Source organism: Pleurodeles waltl, chromosome 5, assembly GCF_031143425.1.
Source record: "Pleurodeles waltl isolate 20211129_DDA chromosome 5, aPleWal1.hap1.20221129, whole genome shotgun sequence".
NCBI lineage: Eukaryota > Metazoa > Chordata > Amphibia > Caudata > Salamandridae > Pleurodeles > Pleurodeles waltl.
Genome location: NC_090444.1, coordinates 627,036,451 through 627,063,436, shown reverse-complemented (window position 1 = coordinate 627,063,436; position 26,986 = coordinate 627,036,451). Strand labels below are relative to the sequence as shown.

Genomic DNA, 26,986 nt, shown 5'->3' with positions numbered 1-26,986 from the left:
ACCGCCGGCCTGTCGGCGGTGCTCCCGCGGTCCTCCGCCCTGGCGGTCTTTGACCGCCAGGGTCAGAATGACCGCCATAATGTTTATGCGACTCAAGCAACACAGTTTCTTTCTTCTCCATTCTTAAGTCATCTTCCAATCATTTATTCGGCTATTGCCATCAGACTTGGCCATCTCCATCTTGAAATGCTACAGCCTCAGTATTTTCCCATTATTAGCAATTGTGTTCTAATCTATAGCAACTGCAGCATATAACAAGCATTTGCAATGCAGTGGGTCTTGCGTTTGCTGGAGTTAGAGCTATTAGCATTGTAAATTCCTAACTGGACTTTTCTTGACACATGATTTGAAAAATAAAACAGGTTACATAAGCAAGCCAATTCAAAGTGCCACGGTTGCCATGAGCATGAGCACCAAGGATAGACACAAAAGGAAAAAGAAGTTCATTCGCAGTCAAACATATTGGCAAACATGCAATTTTCCATGTAACAGGGTCGATGGCCAAGGCGGTAACAAAACCGCCCCAAGGAGTAACAAATGTAAAGCATTTACAAATGATAACAAGGCATTTTTTAAAGAGAAGTCCATTAATGAATGATAGCGATGGGTTTGCGGTGGGTGTGGTTAAAAGCCCACAAAATATTTTTAGATGTTTATATTACAGTGAACGCAATTCAATGCATTACGAAAATGGTGCTAGATTTGTCTGACAAAGCAGTGCCTTACTGCGCGATTATTGCACTATTATCTCTCCTTTTCCTTCAAGAATCAGAAATACGGTTCATGTTTTTGAAACCAAGAAAGTTGAACTACAGTTATTTAAGGACTGTGTCCATATAGACAGAGAAAGAAAGAACGAAATTGAATAGTTCAACTTACGAGTTCTGTTTATATTAATTTTGTGAATGAAATACAATAATGTTCAGTGCTTCCCACTCAAACATTCCACCTACTCAGCTTGGTCTTAGCTATACATTCAATTCTTTCAATGAAAACCTCTGCAGCACATGTGAAAGTGTAAGAGAGAAGACAATTGGTTAGATTTTGAACGAAGAATTTTCTTTTTACACTCACTGAGCATATAGTAAATGGAGCTGGCTCAATAAGTATCAGTAAGACAAAATGGAATACAGTAGATGATTTTGCAGCAAAATTAGATTGTTAAACACGATACGTCATGTCTCTGGTAAGTACAACCACTTCACTTTGCTGTTAAAAATAATCCATAACAATCAGAGTCACCCACAATTGTTTTATCAGTGTTTCACGTTTTAAATGTTGTGTTAAAAAATAATGTCACAAATATACTGACAACCAGAATAACAGTAAGCTAGCATATAGTCAATGTATGTTGATTTGGAGTTAGAAATAGTAAATATATAATTTCCAGAATGTTTTGGTGGCTGATCATTTTGATACATTATTCTTATTCTGCAATATTTCTGTAGCAGGCATTCTAACGTACAACCTCTAACATAAATACCATATAGAGAGGACATCATTTGACATCTCTTTATCAGAGATATGTTCATTGCGCCTACAATTTTATTTCTTAGAGACCATGAACCTAATAATTTCAGCCTGATTCTTAGAGCAGGTCATAACTCTGCATTCAAAAGTGGAAGAGGTAACATGGGTGCAGATTTATTATTGTTGGGAATTCACACTTAACGATATGCCCAAAACAATCTAAAACATTTATGGGGTCCCAGGCCTCCTCTTGAAAAACGTTTGTGAATTTTATTTTCACATGTACATTTGATAATGCAAAAACCTGCTAATCAGTTGGAATTACAATTACTATCTTTTTCTGCTGCCTTCTTCCAGATGTAAATCATCTCCTTAATCTTCAATCAGTTTGGGGAGTTTCTCCTGCAAAGTGATTGAAAATACAGCTAAGGTGTTCTGCTTCTTCAAGATCCTACTTCTGGACAAAAATATGTGCAGAAAAAATACTTGCCGGTTTCTAAAGAAAACTTTAAGCACTAAAAACTTACGACAGATAATTTCGTGAGACAGAAATAACAGATAGTGTTTCAAAAATGATTTCAATGCAACTAAAAGCAGGCGTCTGAAGAGAAAAGAAAAACAAACATTCTTACCCGCGTTTTTAATTCAGGTGTTGTGCTTTCTGCAAAGACAGCAGATTACAGCACTGACTGACCAGGAAATGTCCAGTGTGAGCACACACGCGTCAAGCTGTAGCCCCGTTGGAAAGGGGGAATGTCATATTAGACGGTTACAGAAGTAATGCCCTATATTTCATGCTTGACACTTACATTCCTAAAAATCGATGCCTTCTAAATTTGCAATAAATAAGACAAAACCCCATCAACAGCGAAACCTTAAACAGAGAAGGCAGTGCAAAGGAAAGCCAAAATATCTAGTTGGAAACAAATCCTGTCATTGACAAATTTGGACAACAGAGGACATTCTACCTGATCCTGCCCTTAAGATTAGAGACGTGCAGTGAGCGTGAAGCGACGAAACTAAACAATGCAACGTGTCTCGCGTTTGCTCATGTTAGAGCTGATCGCGTTGTAAACTCCTAACCCGACTTTTCACCTATCGGGCAAAAGTGCATTTATATACATAACCCGAAAAAGTGAAATTAAGTATGTAAAGCGCTCCACTTCTAACCCGACTTTTCACCTATCGGGCAAAAGTGCATTTATATACATAACCCGAAAAAGTGAAATTAAGTATGTAAAGCGCTCCACTTCTGCCAAGCGAGATCGCGCTCGTAAATTATGTACTTGGTCGCTGCTCTCGAGGAGGGCTAGCCACCGGAAAAGGCATGCCATATGCGTGCCTTCGACTAATGAAAGCAAGCAGATTTTATTAGGGAAGCCCACGAACCAATAAAAAACACTGACGTGAAGCTGACAGGGGTCCGAGCCCTTTTCTAAATACAAAAGAGTCTCCCTGCGATACGCATGCGCGAGCGCATGCAACACAGGCTCGACCCTAAAAATGGTTGCCACTTTTAGGTATATTATTTGTTTGATAACTGTATTCCAATATTATTAGCCTTTCATGTGCAGTTCTGCTTCAAGAATTTGACAACTATCTGCCACAAATTCAGCTAATGTTGTATGTGTTGCAAACATATATATGCATTTTTGTGGTTATGTATTGAGGAGCAAAATTACGAGCCCCTTTGCATCACTCTTGCAACATGCAAAGTGGAACAAGAGTGACACAACTGAAAAATTTGATTTATGAAGCCACGCAAGACTACCTTGCGTGGCCCTAAGTGGCTTAATAAATCTCAAGTAATGCAATGCAATGCAGCACAAATCGCTGTGTTGCATTACTCTGCACAATTGAGGTGTTTCCCTGGGTGTTGCATGGGTGTTCCCATGCAACATACATGGATTTGCAGATCTACCAGAAGTAGTAGACCTGGGAATCTGCCAAAAACCTACACCTTCCCAGGTAAGGCGTATCAAGTAGAAATATCTTTATTCCTCCTCGTTTGTTCCTGTTTCTTTGACTGCTGCATTCTGGAGAGATTAGGTTCCGAGCCGACTACAAAGGCAGGAATTTTAATTTGAGGCAGCTAAAAAGGGAAAAAGCCCTGTGCCCACTATTTTACAATGAAACCTTGGAATAATCAGGCGATTTTTGTCCTGTGACCTTAGATGGTGAGTAGAGTTTTGAAATTCTGGCGTAAATGCAAAAGAAGTGGTGATAACATAGCCTTGTGGCCTAAACATAATGACTTACATATTTTCACAGGCAGCCCAAGTAGGGAGGTGGTACAAGGGTGGCAGAAACCTGATATGTAATGTCAAACTTTATTGTTCAGTTAATAAAAACCATAACAATTTACATACAAACAGTAGTGGTAAAAGACGACCATCCAATGACTAAAATTGATATTAACATGTTTTACAAAGAAAACAACATGTTTACATTAAAAATCCTCAAAGTGAACTCTTCCACCCCCTGCTACCTTAACCAGGAGGACCCCTTGGACTATAGTGCATGGGCAAAGACTAAAGTACACGTGTCAAAGCAGGGGAAGAGGGGAGAGAGCATTGCTTCACATGATACATGGGATGGCCTCACTCAGGACTATTCCTAAAGGCTACAACTGAGAGCAAATGGGTTATAATACAAAAAATGTGTAAACAAACCAACAGTGTTTCCGAGTTCATGTGTCCAAGGTGAGCCCTTTGCCCCCCTCCACCCCCCCCACCCCCCGCCCCACCCCCTTCTCCTGTTAAAATGACCCCTTGGACTAAAGTGCATGTACACAGACTAAAGTGCATGGGCAGAAATGGCGAAGGAGCAAGTGCGTCACTTCGTGTGGTACATGGGATTGCTTCACTCAAGACTCTTCCCGATGGCTACAGCTAAGGGCGAAAGGGTCATAAAAACGACAGATTTGTAAAACACAGACCTTACCAGTTTACACCTTTAATAATAAAACCATCGTGTGTCATACAATGCTTGGACCAAGAGCCTCTAACCCAGTGCTCAATTTCTAAATAAAAGCGTGCCGGTGCCAAAAGACCTATTAAACACGCTTCTGCTGCAATTACATGTAGGAACACGGAATACTGAGGTGGCGCAATCCTGAAGCCATCTCGGGCCTCTTCAAACCATATAGAGCCACTTCAGCTCACTCTTGCAGCTTTCTACTTTCTCCCTTTATGACGCTTTTTCATTTTTCCCTTGCCCCCTCTTTCCCATATGTGTCTTTTGCTCGGAGCAAGTTCTTGAGGCAGAAGAATAAGCCCCGGCACTCAAAAATAAGTGCTGGTGCTCAGCACCGGAAACAACAAGCACAAATTAAGCACTGCTCTAACCACACCACTTTTCAGTTTCAAGGTCACTGCCCACAATAGTCCGTAATTTGTTTTTGAGCAAAAGTAGTTTACTGTGGCATGACAGTGCAGATTTGAAGTTGAGCTCTGAGTTCCTAAACAAAATTTCCACACCTTGCTAAAGTTTTTACATCGGTTTGAGTGAAGCGTAGTGATGAGGCCTCCAAACGGTTGCGAACCCCCTCTGTCAAATAGCAACACAGGAGGTGAAACCAGGATTAATGCTTGAAGTTGCTTAGTCTGCATGTCTCTTCCTTCCCAGGATGGGCCCACACCGGGTTGAAGTAAACTACTGGCAAACCCAGCAAGCGTACTTACAAAATGTCCCTGCACACCCGTCTATTAATGTGGTTGGTGCTTCCCTACTTGATAGGAATTGTTCAAATGGAGCAGAATGCCTGAGCATTGGTTTAGCTGAGCCAGGTTTTAATTTCTTGTTAAGGCATTTGAGATTGTATGTGATGGCTGCAGCTTTCTTTTTCAAGGAGGCTATATGGGCAGTGGTTTGGTAGTCTCTGTTAACCAAGCACCCAGATAATTGAATTTCATAGCTGAGTTGATGATCATACATCCCATGGGCTATGTGAGAAACCTCTTGTTCTTATAATGGCCGAAAATCAAAACTTTGGGGTTATCTTCAGTGCTTTAAATGGAAAAAAATAAGTGCAGGTACTCACCAAAAAGAGTGGTGGACTGGGGTGGAGTTTGGGGTGGGCATAAGGGTGGTGCTAAGGGCGGGGCAAGGGGCGGGGCTAGGTTTTTGGACATTCTAAGCTTTGTATGCCAGAAATCTGTGTGCACTGTAAGAATGAACGATGTATCTGTCCATGAGTTATTACACTAATGACCATTTATATAGTACTTATTAAAGAAGTGGTGATTATTAACCAAAGTAATCCTTCTTTAGCAATCTTAGAATAACAATGTATTGAGTAAAAAACAGCAACATTCCCAATGTATGCCTTGCTGTTTTCATGTATTTCCTTGATGCAGGTTCATGAATCATTAAGCTATATCCCAAGGATTTTAACGACAGGTAACACAAGGATCTCTGCAGCAAAAACAATAACCAACTGAGCTACCTACATAAACAAATCTGTGATCTGCATGATTCATTCTGTGCATTATGGCTGACAGCATTATGGCAGACATGTTGATCCAGCCTTCCAGTGGGGCCTCTGATAGAGCCAGCTCTGTTCTGGAGAGAGTCTCGCCCTGATGACCTTGACTAATTCTTAAACAGACTGTATTAAATAGTCTTTTCCTTTAATATATTTTTAATGTAGGTGGTGTTTGCATTTTACAGGCAAATGTTGTGTTTATGTTTAATGCAACCTCCATAAAAAAGTTTATTGTATTTCAAAACAGTACCTCACACATGAGAAAAGGGAGGGTGTCACTGAGATTATTTATAGTAATAGTGAGCTGATGCTGTGTTACAAACTTAAAATCAGGTCAATTTCCCAGAATACTAGATGTAAACACATTTAGAATTTCGCCAAGTGTGTCTGTGCACTGACAGTGTCCTGGCCAAAAAAGAGCTGAAACTGGATCATAAATTCAAAGCTGTTCCAAACAGGGGCACCCTAAATACGTTTGGCCAAGGGCCTCAAAACCTTAAGATGTCCCTGACTTAAACATCCATTTCATACTCTGAATCCCCTTCAGTTTCACACAAACACAAGTTCCACATGTCATTCTCACAGGCATAACTGTGCTTGCAAACGCGCACACTTTTGGCTTTTAATTTCCATCTCTCACATGCTTTCTGCTTTCTCCCATTGTGAAGCATTTTCGTTTTTTTCTTCCTCTGCCTTTCCCATGTGTCTCTTTTCCTCGCAGTAAATTCTTGAGGCAGAAAAATAAGTGGCGGCCCTAAAAAATAAGTGCTGGTGCCCCGCACCGGAGAAGAAACCACCGGCTCAAATTAAGCACTGCTCACATGTTGTCTTTATACACATACACTGCCGGACAGTGGCAGCTCTCAAAAATGTTGTAGATCGTGCACCAGAAGCAGTGCCCTGAAGGATTCAGTATTCACCATAAAAAAATACCAAAAAATGGTCATTGTTGATCTTTGTTCTATGCATAATGTGTGTGGACTCCCACAAAATATGTGAGCAGGGGCTGGTAGTCCAAAATGGCATCCTATGTAACATTTTAAATCCATCCCCGATTTTTACAGTACATGCTTTATTGCTGAGATTTTTTTAATCACTTGCGTAGAATGAAAAAAAGAACTACAAATCCCAGAATGCACAGGTTTGGCCTCTAAAATTCAAAAATATATGAAAATGTCACATCTTCCATGGACCATCTTCCATGTAACAATTGGTTTGGATCCGGTTTTCCATCTAAAACAAGAGATTGCCACTTGTAGAACGCTAAAAAAAATGATTTATTTTGCCTCTAATGTCGTTTTTCTTTGAGGTTAATCGGGAAAGATGGTGGAGAGGGCAGAGATTTTCTTTCACGCAAACGCCTTCACTTTAAAAACGCTGATGGGTGAAAATGTGCAGGCATCTTAAACAACGGGCTTACTAAACAAGCTTCCCTGCCCTGAACAATGCTTCCCACACCCCTGCCCATTAGGTTTCACAATAACCTTTTAAGCTGAAGATAACGCCCTGCAGCCGCACCCTTCCCCTCCCCTGGTAACTTCCAATGCAGCTCAGATAGCTCACCGAAGCCTACAAACAAGAGCCGCTGCTTCGGCGCTCTTACACCAGCTCAGCCCCGGCTTCCACTCTCCGAGAGGCATTTGAAACTGAAACTGCTGCCGAGGCAGGAATTAATGAGCAGCACCACTTGTCAATGCCAGGACCCCTGTGAGTACCGGTACTCTCCATCTGAGAGGAAAAGTTCTGGTACTCAAGGGGAGAAAATAAAAAAGTGCTGGTACTCCGTACCGGTGAGTACCGGCCCATTTAAAGCACTGTAATCTTGATTTGATTGTAATATAATTTCCCTTGCTATATGCATGGAGACTGGTCAGGGCACTCTGTATTCTTAACTTTAGTGTGGACCATTACAACGATGCGTATTGCAAGATGTGTAAGTTTGACTGGCCCAGTCGTGGGGGAAAGCAGAGAGCCACTTCTCAGGGATTTCCCCAAATCTGCTGTGTATAGGTTGAAAAGGAGGGGAATGAGAACGCACCCTTGCTTGAGGCCACCTTGAATGGCAATTTTACAGGTAAGAGTGTGTGGCCCCGTTCTCACTCGGACCTTCATGCCAGTAAACAGAGAAACAATAGCCCCTAACATTTTTGAGGGAATGCCCCACATATTCAGTTTTCTCCATATATGGGGCGATCTACCTTATCGAAAGCGACACTATTATCAATGGATCATCAGGCAGTATTCATAGACAATATTATAGCATTTTAGATTGCACGTCTCTCCTTTGGTCTCTATGTTTACTTCTTTTACCAAATGAGCTGTTGTAACCTGCCCCCTCTTTTTTCTTAGCACCTCCATTACCTCGGAGGCAGCTCCCAGTAAATTTTATGAATGTGTAGTGATGTATCTTCAAAAGAAGCTTGTTCTGAAACTCTTCTTCAGACAATAGGCCTATATCTCTTGCAATCCTAGCTGACAGAATGCTGGAGGACCAATCGCCAGTTAATTTCACTCCTTTCTTAAAAGCAACATTGCACTAGATGAGGTTCAGGCTGGTTTTTGACCAGGGCTTCGGTCTGGCAGTGAAAGTAGTGTCCTTTGCTGGCTTACCTCTGGCTACTTATTCGATGAGGGTCAAATACGTGATTTTTCTTGACCACTCAACTTTTTATTTCTTTTTGCACTGAAAAAATAGCACTGGAACCTTTCACCTGTATCACTTCTCACATTTCCTGTGGGAAGTCCTAGTCTCCTGTGCTCGTGCGCTACCTCTCTAATTCCTTTGTTAAACCTCTTGCTGCTTTCATTCAGTCCTATGACTATTAATTTCATACCCATGCCAATGTTACCGAGCTTTTGTTCTGCCTTAGCTGCTAGGCATCTGAGGATTCCACAGACTGGAATTGTAGGTTTTTATGTCAAAAACTAAATGGAAAGCAAATAAATTAAACTTGACTTGATTAAACAGAAGTTCTAGTGGCCACGGCAACACAGACTTGACTTGATTAAACAGAACTTCTAGTGGCCACGGCAACACAGACTTTAGGATTCTTTCACTAACCCTTCATAATCCCTACTGGCCCTGCCGGAGGAGCTAGACAAATACCAGAAGGTGTCTGTGTTTTTTTTTATTTTTAAAACACTACTTAAATCAAACACGTTATTCTCATACATCCCTAAAAAACAAATAGAACCAGAGCAAAGAGGTTTTCCCCTTAGGTGGCAGCCCCAGCGATGACTTACCTGGTCATTTCAATTTCATCGGCTACATAGCAAGGAATTTCACTGAATCAGGGCCTGATTTAGAGTTTGGAACACAGAATACTGCATCACAAATGTCACAGATATCCTGTCTGTTGTATTAACAACTGTACCATATCCAGTGGCACTTGTAATAGAGTGGATGGGATATCTGTCACGTTTGTAATGGACCAACCGCTAAAGTCTAAATAAGGCCCTTATTTTCCTCTACCGGCGGATCACTGTGAAGATGTCAGTCCTGCCTAAAACACTGTACTTATTCCAGACCAAAGCGCTTCCAATCCTACCGAACTTCTTTGCACAATTCTGAAAACTGATCCATAAGTTTATCAGGGTGGGGGAAAAGCCCCAGGTTGGGAGTACATTCCTGTAGCTTTCCATGACAGATGGAGGGCTTGCACTACCCAATCTAACTTTTTACTTTCAAGCAGTTCTATTGTGGTACATGGTAGAATTGGAATACTCGGAGGCAAGGAAGGGCTGGTGTTTCATTGATTACTTAACAGCAAGGACTAGTGGGTGCAGTGGATAGACCAAATCACAGAAGTTGGGGACTGTACTCCAGCTATTTCTAGCGCAATGGTGGTTGGAGTTTGAGATAAAGGGCTTCGGCACTTTCCCATCCCCAGCCACCTCCATTTGTGCTAACCCAGTATTCTCTCTGGAATGAAAACATGGAGAATTCTAGATGGACAGGGCAGGAAATGCCTTAATATGGGATCCATTATTAATTATCCTCCATATTTACCCAAAAATAACACATAGAGGCTGCCAAACTATAACACATTGAGTGTAAGAATTACAAACATACTGACCTACACAACTGGACATCTTTTGCACTATCCTTCATGGGAGAAGGGAGGCCTCTAGTGAAAATAAGACTCCTAACGAACTACAAAAAATTCAACAAGTACTGGTAAAATCAATAGTTCTGTCTTTTTATGCTTAAGATCGTTAGCTTGTGTTAGGCATGAACACATAGAGCGGACCAGTAGAGGCATTGTAGCATTGTGTCCCTGATTAGGGTGTGGGAGCAGTGTTGACAATTGGGTAGGCTGAAGGTTGGGTAGGAGTATTTACAGAGTGATGGATTGGGGCAGGGTCGGGGCTCTTGTATGAGGGGGTTGTATTCTGATATGCAGAGACAGCAGTGCTGGGACAGTGTGTGTCTGCCATGGGAGAGTAGAGGGAGACGGTGGAGGAGGGATTGGGTGGGGAATAGTTATTATTAGGAAGGGATTCTGTGAGATGTTGTATCACTTGACCTTTGGTAGGAGAAGAGATTATCAAAGAGTTCCTAGTTGTGATTAGATGACTGAATGAGCTCAATGCCATTATTATAGATGGAGATAGTGGCTTCCGCATTGTACACATAAGAGGGCTAGATGGTGAGTTTATAGCTGTGAGGTATTTTCTTGGTGGAGGTGGTCTTGAATATAGATGATATCACTTTTCTCCACTGGGCACGATGACTGGTAAAGAAGATAAAGCCATTAAGTATTGTACCCTTATTGATGCAAAAGTAGGGGTCTATTATCAATATTTTTATGTTCAGTTAGAGAGTTTTATGCTTGACAGTTTTTGTCATGTTACTGAGTTACATCTTTGATGTGGATGTCGTATACAATATACCGTTCTACCTTATTAAAAAATAACTTTTCAAAAGTTGTTTAATTGACCAGTTTTACATAGAATGGATATTGGAACTACTCTATTTAAGTCCACACCACCTGTGAAATATTTCAGAACGCAGCACACAGAAGGGAAAGCGAACAAGTGCAGCGTTGTTATTTAAAGTGACATACTTCAAACCTGAGGCCAGTTTCACTCAAGTACTTTTTGGGGCAGACTGATCTCTATAATAAAGGTTAAAAACATGCTGTTCAAATGCATTTACCTGCAATCAGCAAGCACACAGTGGCAGGGCTTAAAATGGAAGACCCCATTGTCACTATCTGATACAGGATGAAGGGAGAAGAAATGGAAGGATTTTTCTTTGCTGTCTGCCTTCCTCTGTTTAGAAGGTCAAGTGTGTTTGCCATGGTTGAAGGTGTCCATCGTCGGCGTTGGTTGAAAAACTCTTTGAACTCCTGTGGCGCATTTGTGAAGGCATCAGATGCTGCATTGTATTCCACTCTCCAGCCTTGCTGTAGAAGCAATGTACAGAGCCAGCGATCCTCACCTGTGAACATAGGTTTTAATGTATTTAATTAGTGGTGCATCAGTGCTCCAACAGAAGTACGTCATGATCATCACAGGCGTAAAGGTAACTTGACCGTCCCAACTATACAGCAACATGTCATAGGAAGGGCCACTGGAATTAGGCAGGAGAAGAGGTACAAATTATGTGGCAGGGTTGACTAAATTATGCAGCAATAAAAGGCAAATTATGCGCAGAATGGGCCATATTTTGTGTTTGTATTATTTCATTATTTCGTCATTTTTACATCTGGTAACACTGCTTAGGAAAAGATTTCACCTTATTAGTACCAATTTAATTCCCAAATACAGCAATAAGCAACTGAAAGATGACCAGTTAACTTTTGCAAAGGACTTTCCTGTGAGCCGGAACATTAGTTGCCAAATTTTTAGTAACTTTTGATCCGCTTGAAGTCGAAATAAATTTTGTTTGTTAAAATCCTCCCTTTATGCAACACATGATGGATAATGTGGCAAATGCACCAAGTCCAAAATAACGCGAAAAGCACCACAGGATCACATTATTTCAGTGATCCTGGTCATAGAGAAACGTGCACTATGGGAGAGGTCCATTCAAGCAACAGTCTCAGCAACTCTTCATATTTCACCAGTAACTGTGCTTCTGGGGTTAACTAGGTTTTGCGACTCGCAATATGCGAGTTGTATAACCTGATATACAATAGTGTCAATGACACTGTATGCCATTCCCAATGGGTTCTCAAATGATCTACCTCATACATATTGATGAGGAAGGTCGCATTTGCAACCCCATTGGGAATGGCCGCCCTCAGAGGGATGGTGGCCTGCTGGGGACAGCAGACCTCCATGTCTGTGACTGCTTTTAAATAAAGCAGTTTTTTTTAAAATGCAGCCCGTTTTCCATAAAGGAAAATGTGATGCATTTTGAAAACAAAAATGCAAAGTTTTTTTTTTTCATTTTCTCAGAGCAGGCAGTGGTCCGTGGACCACTGCCTGCTCCGAAAAAATATTTTTGCTACCATTTACGAAGGGGAAGCCGTTTGCAAATGGGTTAGCATCAGTTTGAAACTGGTGCTAACTGCGATTGCTTTGTAACCGCATTCACGGTCACAAAACAATCCTACATTGCACTGCGACTCGCAATTGGAGAGGGAATGCCCCTTTCTGATTGCGACTCACAACCCTATTCTGTGATTCGGTAAGTAGATTACCAAATCACAAAATAGGGTCAGTGCATACCAAAATGTTTTTTCTGTCGCAAACGTTTGCGACAAGAAAAATGGTACGTACATGTAGCCCCTAATCTCTTGCTTCCCACTGACATCCAGATGTAGGTTAAAATCACTGCACACAATCAGCAGAGTAGGCCAGGTGGCCAGCTCCACCACCAGCTCCTCTAAGATGGCAGCTTCATTCATATTAGATCCGTAGATGGAACAGATCCCCTGCAACCCAAAAATTCACCATCTACCACATTTATCCACTAACTTGCATTTCCCAAACCCAATACTACTTTTTGTCAATATTGCCATGCCCCTGGTGAAAGTGCTTTGAGTGGTACACGCAAGAGCAGAATAGTCGCAAACTTTCAACAGGTCTCTTCTTTCCCACGGTACGTGAGACTCCTGTTCTCAGATAATATCATGTCCCAGAGATCTAAGTATATCCGCCACAGTTTGCCTCTTATATTTGTCATTTCGACCACAGACATTTACTGAACATGTACTGATTTTACCCACCAGAATAATGTAAAAAATACTTCTTCCAAACCATCCAAACCCCTTCATGATGAACGTCTCCGATCCATAAGCAAGGAACCATGGTCCTCAGCTTCCCCTGACTGTAACTTGATCATCCGCGCCTCTGCTTTTGCCTCTGCAAACCTTTTAGTTTTTTTTATGCTGCCCACCCCCCAATCCAGTCCCTCCTCCTCACACCCACCCTGACTCTCATTTGTCCCCCATTGCGTATTGCCCTCTCACCCATGTGAAGCATAGAAACCACGCATAGGTCTGTTAGAGATGTGTGGACGCTCCCCAGTGCACCACCACAGCCTAAACCTCTTCATCAAGGTGTATCAATCTGCATAATCACAGCAAAACACTATCACTAAATTTCTTAATTATATCATAATTTTGGCCCCCAGGCCACACTCTGGAGAGGGATAAAAAAAGTGAACATTGCATCAAATTTCCGACAGCCCAGGCCCCTCATTGTTATGCAAATTTGTAATCCAGAAACCCCTTAGCCTTGTTCTCAGATGTAAACATGTTTGTTTTGTTATTCTAGACTGCCTAGAGCCTTGTGGGATTCATCAAAAAATCCAGAGCCCCCTTATTTTGAGTGTTTGATCAGTTGTCGGAACCTCCATTATCTCTCAGCTGTTATGTGGCAAAAGTCATGTCTAATAACAAAAAGAAAAATCTCCCACTATACGCTTAGATTCCGGTCTTGCTTTCTCAAAGATTGCTTGTCTCAAGAGAAAGATCCCTATGTAGACCAGGATTGCTCTAAGTTTCCCATGCTCCTGATTTGTTTGCTTCAATGCCAATGGAACTCTGTGAGCTCTTTGGATCGTTTTACTCCAATTGCTCCCCTCCAGTTCAGGAAAAGCATTTTGAAATAGATCTACCAAGAACAGTCTTGCATTATTTCCTTCCTGTCCTTCTGCCACCCCTAAAACCTGTAGGTTGCTTTGTCATTGTCGATATTCATGCTCCTTCAACTTCCACTGACTATCAATAAACTGAGCTTCATGAGCCTCAGTCAGCCCATGGGCAGGGGCATCAACAGACTCCAAGGTTGTGGCTCTAGTTTCCAGGTCTGATAGTCCTTCTACAATAGCAGCACAAGACTTAGCCACCATACGGACTACCCCCTGTAATTTCCGTGTTGCGGCTTGGGCCCTGCGGCTATCAGCACAAGTTTCCTCCCTGTGTATAATAATGCATCAGAAGACGGTATCTAAAGTAGGAGGATTTGAGTCAATGTGGTCTTGAACATCTTCGACCACATCTCCTACCAGATGAGATACTTCTGGCAAATAGTCACATTCTGGACCTTTGCCAATGGCTGCTTTTTGCTCCACCCTGCTGTAAGCCTTGCAGGCAGTTGATAGAGTATGATCATTTGAGGTGTCGCTATGTTAACTGCCCCTAGATTTGTCTGTTTAATCTGTATCTTCTTCAGACTACTCCGTTCAATACAATAGTAAAAAATAAAAAAAATAAAAAAAAATAAAAAAACACTCATTAATGTCAGGCTATGAACCTGCTCCTCTAGATACAATGGGGTTTTTATGATATTTGTGGAGCTTAGGAGACCAGTACAATTTGGTAGGATCCGGTTTAATGGGGTTTGATCCAGAGGCCCCCCGTGCCTCCCAGGGTTACCTTGCCTCCCTTTTTCAAGCTGCTACAGTTGCGAGCTACCCCCTTCAGTTACTTGGGCTTGCCCGCTATATTTATACCCCTCCCTGAATATGTCCGTGTGTCAGTCGCACAGACAGTTGCACTTCCATTGCATGACACTTACACACATATTGTGCTTCCATTACATGCATGAAGCCAAGCATGGCATAAGTACAATACCGGTAGGAGTTCCGGATCAGCTAGTGCAATCTGAAGTATGACAGGTGAAACAAGAATACACCCCAAACAATTACCAACTGTAAAATGCGGAGACAATACTCAATTGCTAAGAAACTGAAAATCTCCATTGCTGTACCCTGCAACATTTCATGATGGGGTTTGTAAAGAATTTGAGCAGGCTGGGTGAGCCTTCTGCCAAGGGCAACTGTGTTCGTTTGGTGGTCTACAGCAGGATTTTGAGTTAGGAATAAAGAGGTTCTTTAAATACCTACAGATAAGGGAATTCTGAAACAATTTATGGGATGAGTCTATATTGATTGAAAGAATTTCCCTGCTGGGCCTAATCCAGCAGCCCGGCAGTAAGATTGGCCAGGTCCACGTATCCTTGAAAGATTTGGTGCCGGTTCATCTAGAATCACAAGAGGCAAGATGGGATGAAAAGTTGGGGACATAGGGTATAGATCTTCTGGCCTCAATTGAGGTCAGAATGACATTGCTTCTTTCATCTAGTTTGAGAACCCAGCATTACAAAACTGTGTTTAATTTATATTATACACCTGCCACACTGTTTAGTCGGGGTAAGAGAGTTGATGATGAGTGCCCCCATTGTGGGGTAGGGGCTGTGGATAATGGTGCATATATATTTTGAATGTGGAAGACTACAGGCATGCAAAGAAGGTAGTGAGGCCTTTTAGCGAAAGCTGTTTATGATAGATATTTATATCAGCCCAGCAATTATGTCACTCATCATCGATCAGGGCTTCTCAGGGGATAAGGGGCAGCTGTACTTTATTTTTATCTTTATGCTATAGTATGCCTCCTCTTAGCCACAGCATGGAAAGGTGTTGAACCACCACCCTTACAACAATAGTATGTGTGCTTATTAAGCATGTACAATCTAGAGAAAACACTCTGGAACTGTAAGAGGAAGGATGCCAGGAGGCATGGGAGGAGGAACTGGCTACCAATGACTGTATGAATAGCAGATAATCTGGGGTTCAATGACTGGCTGGTGGCAGGGCCTGATGCTATTGGTGATAAAAATGAGTGCTGCAGACAGGCCAGTTATATGGGAGGGCTGGTCAGTTACCACCCTAAGGAGGACTGTGCCAACCTTGTGAGTGTATAAATTCTAGTCTCGGGAATGTTGACTGTCCTGTTGGGGGCTGTTTTGCACAGTTATTTCCCATAACTGAGTGTTATAGGAAGGAGTATATGGCTTTGGCCACATTCATATCTCTTATCATGGGCTATTAAATTAAGGTGAAACCTGTATTTCTGCCTTTTTCACAATCCTGTTATATTGGTATAATATCCCTGATGAACTAATTTCATAATCAACTTATGTATTAGGTTTTGATGTTCTAGGCCTCTTATTTGCTTGGCCAATTATTGATGAATGCTAATGGAGTGTTCTGAATGATTTATTATAATAATGACTGAGTCCATTTTTTTTGGGGGGGGGTGAAAAAAGAGAAAAGTCTAGGCAATGTGAAAAATAATTTATGATAATTGTGAAACAAAAAAGACATGCTGAAGAAGGAATCATTCTGTTCTCCTGGGTTGAGTCATATTTCAATGTTTAAGGTTTTGGTTGTCACTGCAAACCAACGAACAGCTTGTCCTTAAAATGTGGCATTTACTTTATCTAAATAGATCTCACACCTTTTAAAATGCTTCAGGACCACAATCAAGAGCTGAAGGTGACCATTTAAATGTCATAAAATCCAGAGCTAGAAAAAAAAAAAATGCTGAAAAAAGGAGGAAGTGAAAGGTGGAAATAATATGACAAAGAGAGAAAGCAGAGGTACAAAGGAACCTGCAAGAGTGAGGGTCAATGAACGTTTGCTCGTGGAAGAAAGATACATGGGGTGGAATCAGAACTATGAAGCATTTCTATTAGGCACTGCCTGGAGGATTTAAGAGGTCTTGTCAGCTGATAATGCATAATTCTTTCCCTAATATATTTAGGGCCTCTCTCGTGATAAGCTCAAAATGTTAATAGCATCCATTTGAAGATGAGGTGTTTGCACACTGGACAATGTCTTAAGGTGCACGGTAACTAAATGCAATAGTAGTCTTACCATAGCATTCTGTGCAATCTGTGAAGATTGTATCAGATAGTCTGTCAGGCCTAGACACAGTATGAGTAAATAGAGGAAGAGATAAAAATGAGTTCAAGAAGAAGGCAGTCAGCCCCTCAAGAATCAGAGTGACATCTAATGTGGTGGTAATAAATAATGCTTAAGAACACGTTAAGTAGATGAGCATAGGCAGAGAGAGATTTAATTCATGACTCTATATGCCAACTGACAAAGTAATTTAGGAGTATTTGAGTACGTGTAATAGTACTCTTGTAGCAATAATTTGTGCACCTTTACATGACTTTGGGGGTCATTCCGGCCGGGGTCGGCGGGAGCACCGCCAACAGGCTGGCGGTGCCCCGCAGGGCATTCTGACCGCGGCGGTTTGGCCGCGGTCAGAACAGGAAAACCCATGGCGGCGCAGCTTGCTGCGCCGCCATGGGTGTTCCGACACCCGATACCGCCATCCTGTTCCTGGCGGTTCGCCCGCCAGGAACAGGATGGCGGTATGGGGTGTCGTGGGGCCCCTGGGGGCCCCTGCAGTGCCCATGCCAATGCCATGGCACTGCAGGGGCCCCCGTAAGAGGGCCCCACAAAGAATTTCAGTGTCTGCTAAGCAGACACTGAAATTCGCGACGGGTGCAACTGCACCCGTCGCACCTTCCCACTCCGCCGGCTCCATTCGGAGCCGGCTTCCTCGTGGGAAGGGGTTTCCCGCTGGGCTGGCAGGCGGCCTTCTGGCGGTCGCCCACCAGCCCAGCGGAAAAGCCAGAATGGCCTCCACGGTCTTTCGACCGCGGAGCGGCCATATGGCGGTTCCCGCCAGGCGGGCGGCTACCGCCGCCCGCCAGCCTCAGAATGAGGCCCTTTGTCTTACATGCCTTTGTGAATTGGCCTTAAAACATCTAAAATGGGCATAATATGAGGATAGGCAGGAGATTATTCCTACACAATTAGTACAAATAGAAAGTAATAGAAAGAAATGTGCCCTCTTTGCACCGTATTGGTGTTGGGCATTTTAGTGATAATTCACAAAGGTATTTTTGAATATGTGAAGTAGTATTTTTGTAGTGCTGCATCACTTACTCATAAACGCCTTTATGAAAGGGGATAAAATCAATTGATCTCCCAAATCTTATTTTACGAAAAGTGTAAATAAAGTGTGGGTGTCCCATCTGGGAGTAGTTCTTTTTTGCTCCCACTTGGTGGGAGAAATCTACAGTGTCCCAAGGGATGAGGTCCCTGGGACACTGTTCTACACAGGGCTGTGGGAAATGGGGTCCCCAATCCCACTGTATTACTCTTGGGGAGGGGAGGCACCCATAATAGCTTCTCAGGCCCCAGAGGATGGGGCCCCCAGCAATTCAGATCATATCTTTTGATATTAGATCCACAGATCTTCTGTGCGGTGATATACACATACATTTTGAACCTCAATTTCTCAAAAAGTAGTAAACAGATTTACACTTATTCACAAAGCCATGATTTAATGGTAGAGATCAAGCATTCTGCCAAATGTGGTGTAATTCCGTTCTGCTTCTTTTGGCTCTAGCCATGTCTAATTTTCCTATGGAAAATTGCATGGGGAAAACATGTTTTGGGACTTCTTTTCTCAGCCCCCGCTTGACAGATCACCCCAAAAATTTTCAGGAAGAAGCTAAGGATTCGTGAAATGGCAACAAAGTTATTACCAAACCAAAAGTTCCCCCACTCCATCAACAAGAAATAAAGATGTGTGTGTCCAAGGTGAGCATCCAAAAAATAAAAAATAGAGTAATGAATGAGTGGTGGGAGTTGCTCATTGTTAGACCTGATAGCCTTAGGGTGGTCTTCACCCCAACGTTTTGCCTGCCACCCTCAATTTGTTACCTAGTTTTTGCTGGCTTTAGGATAATGTGCACTTTACCGTTGCTAACAAGTGTTAAAGTGCTTTCTCCCCTAAATCATGGTAACATTGCCTCATACCCAATTGGCATATTTAATGTACTTGTAAAACCCTAGTAAAGTGCACGAAGTGTGCAGAGGGCCTGTAAATGAAATGCTATTAGTGGGCCTACATCACCGATTGTGCCACCCACCTAAGTAGCCCCTTAACAATGTCTCAAGCCTCCATTGCAGAGCATGTGTGGGGAGTTTTAAACTGCCCTGTTGTCCTGGCAAGTTAAACCTCTTGCCAGGCCTAAACCTTCCCTTTTTATACACCTAAATTACCCCTAAGTTAGGCCTTATGTCACTCAAGGGGCATGGTGCGATGTATTTAAAAGGCAGGACATGTGCTTTTAAGTTTTACATGCCTTAGTGGTGAAAAACTCCCACATTTGTTTTCCACTAATCCAAGGCCCACCTCTTCCATAGGATAACATTGGAATTACCTTATTACATCTAGTGTAAATCCCAAGATACGCTTGTCAAGTTTGGACCCGTATTTATACTTTTTTTAGTGCCGCATTTGCGCCGCTTTTTGACGCAAAACGGCGCAAACCTACAAAATACAATGGTATTTTGCAAGTTTGTGCCCTTTTTGCGTCAAAAAACGACGCAAATGCGGCGCAAAAAAAGTATAAATATGGGCCTTGGTGTCTCTGGACTCATAATTTAAAGTCACAAGTTATGGTGAACTCGGATTTTAAATTGCAGTTCTGCAATTGGCACTTTTAGAAAGTTGGAATTTTCTTACTTTAGCCATTTGGTGCCTACTGCCTGTCTCCAATACACTTCTAGGGTGGGATGATGGCTGGGCTTGTGCATTCCCTCTAGACAGCCACACACAAAGTGAGCGTAGGTGTGATTGATAAACCATCAACATCCTGATGGGCCATCCTGGGCAGAATGGGTGGGAGGGGCTGACACACCTGAAAGGGCAGTGGCTTGCCACACACAAAGAACTGCATAAGCCCTGCAGGAAGGGAGGGCCTAGGTTCACTTCAAAGACTCTTCTTTGAAGTCTCCCTGACTCCAAAGGCACCACTGGGTATAAGTACTGGACCCATGACTCCAGAACTTCAGTACTCTGCCAGGAAGAAGAGGTGCTGCTACAAGGACTGCCACTCTGTAGAGCTTCTACTCTGCTGGACTGCTTTGCTAAGCTGATTTACTGCCTGCTGCCCCCCTGCCTGGGCGTGAGAAGGGCTGGACCAGAGAAGGACTGTACCTGCATCTCTCCATCCTTGAACCTAAGTGACTCCAAAGGCTCAGGGACATCAGAGACTTCCCTTCCATCTACAAACAGCAACTGGACTTTTCTTGCTGTGAGTCCTGCTCTTCGAAGAGGTGCCAACACAGTCCAGAGCCCGTGGAAGTCGTTAAAGGTGCTGCAATTGCCAAGACTGCTGCATGGCACTCAGAACTGTCGCACCGCCCTTGAACCACCACTTTAGAACCAATGCATCACCGCCACTGCAAAGAGAGGGTCAACGCATTGCCCCTTCAGCTTGGACTGACCCAGCACTTTGCATTCAGAACCGTCACACGTAGAACCAGTGCATCGCACTCGGAACCGATGTATTGCTGCTTTTGTGTGGAGAATTCCCGTGCAATACCCCAACTACATGGGGATCACTGATGCACCTTATGGTGCGACAAAGATGAAGGTTCAGGTGCTCAGTGGGCCCTGTGTGGGTCCTGTAGCTGGCATGTGCTCCATCCTGGCCTGGACTCTTGACTTTGTGCCGGTGCAGTGTGACCAGATATTTCAGTTAAGTGCTTATTGCTTCTAAGCGCTATTTTACATTTAGGCCCTCCTTACAACCCTGGCGGTCGGTGATAAAGCGGTGGTAACACCGCCAACAGGCTGGCGGTAAAAAAAATGGAATCATGACCACAGCGGGAACTGCCAACACAAACAGCCACTTTAACACACTGACCGCCACGGAGGTAGCAACAAACACTGCGGCGGTAACCGCCAACAGCCAGGGGGAAGACAATGTACCACCCACATCATTACAACACACCTATCCGCCAGATTTTCCGGGGTGGTACCAACGCCATCAAAAGCATGGCGGAAACAGAACACTGAAGGGAAACGACTCACGTCTCGACACTCAAGGAAGAACCACAATGCCATGGAGCCGAGCTGCACTTTTTCCCAATGCTGGTGTACCTTCTCATACACCAGGAACACGAACACCGGTGAAGACGACCACGGTGAGTACTGCACCTAGCACACAAGGGAGGGGGGAGGAAGAAGAGAGTGACACACACACACACGCAACACGTAACATGCAACACCCCCACCCCCAACACCATACACACAAACAGATGCAAAAACATTACATATACACCCTGTAACCCTCAGGAATAATTCAAAGACAAAAGGAATGGATTAAAATGAGTGTAATAGTACAATTTTATATAAACATGTCTTTAAACAATAAACAGTATGTACAAATTATACAATATATACAAAAGAAGGGACAATGGCCACTCCAAAATGTCCGTGGCCTACTGGGCCATAACACATAGGCCAAGGCCACACTTGACTCCTGCCTTAATACGGAGAGAACACTGCAGGGACATCAGGTCGAAAACACACAGGCACCGCAGGGGGATGGGGAATGGGGGGCACCTCAGCGTGAAGATGGTACAACGCCACTGGCCTGCAGGGGGCTCCGTGCCCACTGCTTGCTCCTGGGGGGTGAAAAGCCACAGTCTCTCAAGTGGGTGGTTTGCCCACTGCTTGGTCCTGGTGAGTGCATAGCCACTGTCTCTCTATTGGGTGGTTTGCCCACTGCTTGGTCCTGGGGAGTGCAAAGCCACAGTCTCTTAAGTGGGTGGTTTGTCCACTGCTTGGTCCTGGGAGTGCAAAGCCAATCTCTTTAGTGGATGCCTTCTTCCATTGGTTCTGGAGGGGGCCTTGTGCCCAGTGTGCTTCATCCTGGCAAGGAGAGGCTGAGTGGATGGCTTCTTCCACTGGTTCTGGAGGGGGCCTTGTGCCCAGTGTGCTTCATCCTGGCAAGGATGGGCTGAGTGGATGGCTTCTTCCACTGGTTCTTGAGGTGGCCTTGTGCCCAGTGTGCTTCATCCGGGATGGGGCAAGGTCACAGTCTCTCACCTGTGTGTCACACCGACAAGTGTTGCAGGGGCCAGGACGCACTGCAGCCCATGTAGTCACCACTACACACTGCTTGCCGTCGGTGACGGCGGCTCAGTGGATGCCAGTTGCACTGCAGGTGGCGGTGCTGGCAGTGGTGGTGGTAGCCTCCGGGCCTTCACCAGCAGCCTCAGATGGCTGCCCACTGGGGCTGCTGCTGCTGGCAGTGGTGCTGCTGGCGGCGGTGCATGTGGCGGTGGTGCAGGTGGCGGTGCTTGCCACGGTGCAGGTGGCGGTGCTGGCCACGGTGCTGGTGGCGGTGCTGGCAGTGGTGGTGGTAGCCTCCAGGCCTTCACCTTCAGCCTCAGACGGCTGAAGTGCCATGGCTGGTGTTGTGTGCCCCTTCCTGCCCTTGGCAGATGGTGGTGCCTCCTTGCTTGTGCCAGCAGGTGTCTTTTTCTTGCCCTTGCTGGCTGGTGGTGCCTCCTTCCCCTTGCTGGCTCGTGTACCCTTCTTGCCCTTGCTAGGTGGCGGACTCTTTTTGGCCTTGGCAGGTGATGCTGGCACACTGGTTGGGCTGACGGGTGACTCCTTGGAGCCTCTCACACCTGCAGTTGCTGCAGAAACCACAGTGGCTGTGGACTGGGTGGCTGAGGTGCTGGGCTGAGATCTGGCCACCCTGGCCCGAGGTGAAGGACGGGGGAAGGGAGAGGTAGGGAATAGGTCAATGTTGACGAGGAAAAGCTTCTTAGGGACACTGGGGTGGGTAAAAAAAATGGAATCATGACCATGGCGGGAACTGCCAACACAAACAGCCACTTTAACACACCGAACGCCACGGAGGCAGCAACAAACACTGCGGCGGTAACCGCCAACAGCTAGGGGGAAGACAATGTACCGCCCACAGCATTACAACACACCTATCCGCCAGCTTTTCCGGGGTGGTACTAACGCCATCAAAAGCACGGCGGAAACAGAACGCTGAAGAGAAACGACTCACGTCTCGACACTCAAGGAAGAACCACAACGCCATGGAGCCGAGCTGCACTTTTTCCCAATGCTGGTGTACCTTCTCATACACCAGGAACACGAACACCGGCGAAGACGACCACAGTGAGTACTGCACCTAGCACACAAGGGAGGGGGGAGGAAAAAGAGAGTGACACACACACGCAACACGCAACATGCAACACCCCCACCCCCAACACCATACACACAAACAGATGCTAAAACATTACATATACACTCTGTAACCCTCAGGAATAACTAAAAGACAAAAGGAATGGATTAAAATGAGTGTAATAGTACAATTTTATATAAATATGTCTTTAAACAATAAACAGTATGTACAAAATATACAATATATACAAAAGAAGGGACAATGGCCCCTCCAAAATGTCCGTGGCCTACTGGGCCATAACACATAGGCCAAGGCCACACTTGACTCCTGCCTTAATACGGAGAACACTGCAGGGGCATCAGGTCAAAAACACACAGGCACCTCAGGGGGATGGGGAATGGGGGGGCACCTCAGCTGGAAGATGGTACAATGCCACTGGCCTGCAGGGGGCTCCATGCCCACTGCTTGGTCCTGGGGAGTGCAAGGCCACAGTCACTCTGGTGGGTGGTTTGCCCACTGCTTGGTCCTGGTGAGTGCATAGCCACAGTCTCTCTAGTGGGTGGTTTGCCCACTGCATTGTCCTGGGGAGTGCAAAGCCACTGTCTCTCTATTGGGTGGTTTGCCCACTGCTTGGTCCTGGGGAGTGCAAAGCCACAGTCTCTTAAGTGGGTGGTTTGCCCACTGCTTCGTCCTCGGGAGTGCAAGGCCACAGTCACTCTAGTGGGTGGTTTGCCCACTGCTTGGTCCTGGTGAGTGCATAGCCATAGTCTCTCTAGTGGGTGGTTTGCCCACTGCATGGTCCTGGGGAGTGCAAAACCACTGTCTCTCTATTGGGTGGTTTGTCCACTGCTTGGTCTTGGGGAGTGCAAAGCCACAGTCTCTTAAGTGGGTGGTTTGCCCACTGCTTCGTCCTCGGGAGTGCAAGGCCACAGTCACTCTAGTGGGTGGTTTGCCCACTGCTTGGTCCTGGTGAGTGCATAGCCATAGTCTCTCTAGTGGGTGGTTTGCCCACTGCATGGTCCTGGGGAGTGCAAAGCCACTGTCTCTCTATTGGGTGGTTTGCCCACTGCTTGGTCCTGGGGAGTGCAAAGCCACAATCTCTTAAGTGGGTGGTTTGCCCACTGCTTGGTCCTGGGAGTGCAAAGCCAGTCTCTTTAGTGGATGCCTTCCTCCATTGGTTCTGGAGGGGGCCTTGTGCCCAGTGTGCTTCATCCTGGCAAGGAGAGGCTGAGTGGATGGCTTCTTCCACTGGTTCTGGAGGGGGTCTTGTGCCCAGTTTGCTTCATCCTGGCAAGGAGGGGCTGAGTGGATGGCTTCTTCCACTGGTTCTGGAGGGGGCCTTGTGCCCAGTGTGCTTCATCCGGGATGGGGCAAGGTCACAGTCTCTCACCTATGTGTCACACCGACAAGTGTTACAGGGGCCAGGACGCACTGCAGCCCATGTAGTCACCACTACACACTGCTTTCTGGTGGTGACGGCTGCTCAGTGGATGCCAGTTGCACTGCAGGTGGCGGTGCTGGCAGTGGTGGTGGTAGCCTCCGGGCCTTCACCAGCAGCCTCGGACGGCTGCCCACTGGGGCTGCTGCTGCTGGCAGTGGTGCTGCTGGCGGCGGTGCATGTGGCGGTGCTGGCGGCGGTGCAGGTGGCGGTGCTGGCCACGGTGCAGGTGGCGGTGCTGGCAGTGGTGGTGGTAGCCTCCAGGCCTTCACCTTCAGCCTCAGACGGCTGAAGTGCCATGGCTGGTGTTTTGTGCCCCTTCCTGCCCTTGGCAGATGGTGGTGCATCCTTGCTTGTGCCAGCTGGTGTCTTTTTCTTGCCCTTGCTGGCTGGTGGTGCCTCCTTCCCCTTGCTGGCTGGTGTCCCCTTCTTCCCCTTCCCCTTGCTTGAAGGGCCAATTCTTGGCCTTGGCAGGTGGTGCCAGCACACTGGCTGGGCTGACGGGTGACTCCTTGGAGCCTCTCACACCTGCAGTTGCTGAATAAACCACAGTGGCTGTGGACTGGGTGGCTGAGGTGCTGGGCTGAGTTCTGGCCACCCTGGCCCGAGGTGAAGGACAGGGAAGGGAGGGGTAGGGAATAGGTCAATGTTGACGAGGAAAAGCTTCTTAGGGACACTGGGGTGGGGAAGAGGGTAAAGGTTTGGGTGTGGAGGAAGAGGGAGTGGTTGTAAGAGGTGTCAGTCTGCTGTGTTTGGGTGCAGGTGCATGGGCTGGATGCTGTTGTGAGGTGGATGGCTGTTGGGTGTCTGAGTGCTTGTAGTTGTGTACTTTGAGAGGAGGGGGCAAAGACACAGTGGGAGAGGACACAGGGAACGTGTGCATGGATGTGGGGTGGTGACTGCCAGTGATGGGCGTGTAGTGATGCACGTGCTTGTGATGGAGGCAGTGGATGAAGATGTAGTGCAAGCAGGTGTGAGTGGAGATGATACTGGGAGGGAGGTGGACGACAAGGAGGAGAGGGACACAGTGGAGGCAGTGGAGGTTGGTGTGTCTGCATCTGGATGGTGCTTGTGTTTTCCTGAGCCACTTCTGTGTGTTGATTTGGATGATTGCTGGTCTGAAGGTGTGCTCGGGATAGGCTGGGGTTGAGGGGATTGGGACTGGTTAGAGGAAGTTGGAGGGGGGAGGCTGGAGACAGGGACAATGGCTGCCATCAGTGAGTTGGCCAGATCCTGGAATGCTCTCTGTTGGGCCACCACGCCAGAGTGAATGCCCTCCAGGTATGCATTTGTTTGTTAAAAATGCCCTGCTTCCCCCTGGATGGCATTCAGTATGGATGACTGCCCAACAGAGAGGGATCTCAGGAGGTCAATAGCCTCCTCACTGAGGGCAGCAGGGCTGACTGGGGCATGGCATGAGGTGCCTGGAGCGAATGAGATGCCCACCCTCCTGGGTGAGCGGGCACAGGAAACACGCTGAGGGGCTGCTGGGAGGGCGGTGCTGGTACTGGGTGGCGGCTGTACCTGTAGTTGGGGTGGGCACAGAGGGTCCGCCACCACCAGGGAGCTACCATCAGAGGAGGTATCGCTGTCAGTACTGTCCCCTCCTGACTCCGTCGTGGTGCTCCACTTGCCCTCCATCCCACTGGTGCCCTCACCGTCGGTGGATTGGGCCTCCCGGCCCATGTGGGATGCAGCTCCCTCTGTCGCCGGTGCCTCTGCTCCTTCGCCAGATGATGCTAATGCACACAAGGACAGGGTGACAAAACAAAAAGTGGGGAGAGACAGGGGATACACTTGGTCAGTGCCAGCAACAACACTACCGTTGGCGTACACAACTCACAGGGAACAGCTCTATGCACTAGGCCTTGCACTACCAGTTACAATGCTAGTCACCAGCGCATGTGGTATAATGCCTAACGCCATTAGCTGCACACCTGAAAACCACAGGACCCTGCCCAGTAGTAGATGCCCACTAACATTATTGGGGTTGGAGTGCATCTGAGCTTGCCCATCATAGAACATACCCTGCCATGATCGCCCTGGCCTAGGGGCACACACAGCCCACATCCCCCACCCAGGTAGTACCTTAACGTGCGCAAAGTCATGATTCTGAATCTGTACTCTGCCCCTTGTGGCTGCTGTAATGCCTTCAAGTGCCCACCCAACTCCGGATAGGCCACTGCCAGGATGTGGAACATCAGGGGAGTCAGGGTACAACGGGCACCCCTTCCTCATTGGGAGGCCAGCCCCAGCTGGGCTTCCGCCATCTTCCTTGCCCAGCAGCACAGGTCCTCCCACCGTTTGTGGCAGTGGGTGCTCCGCCTGTC

At 45.8% G+C, this 26,986-nt stretch overlaps 1 protein-coding gene across 1 annotated transcript in view; it reads right to left on the bottom strand.

The window, feature by feature from the left end:
• Positions 1-26,986, bottom strand: part of LOC138295883 (chitin synthase chs-2-like) — a 442,200-nt gene that overhangs the window by 171,335 nt on the left and 243,879 nt on the right. The window contains exon 11 of the mRNA XM_069234486.1: positions 11,115-11,399. Within this exon, the coding sequence (XP_069090587.1) occupies positions 11,115-11,399 (285 nt within the window). The remainder of the gene's footprint in view (positions 1-11,114; positions 11,400-26,986) is intronic.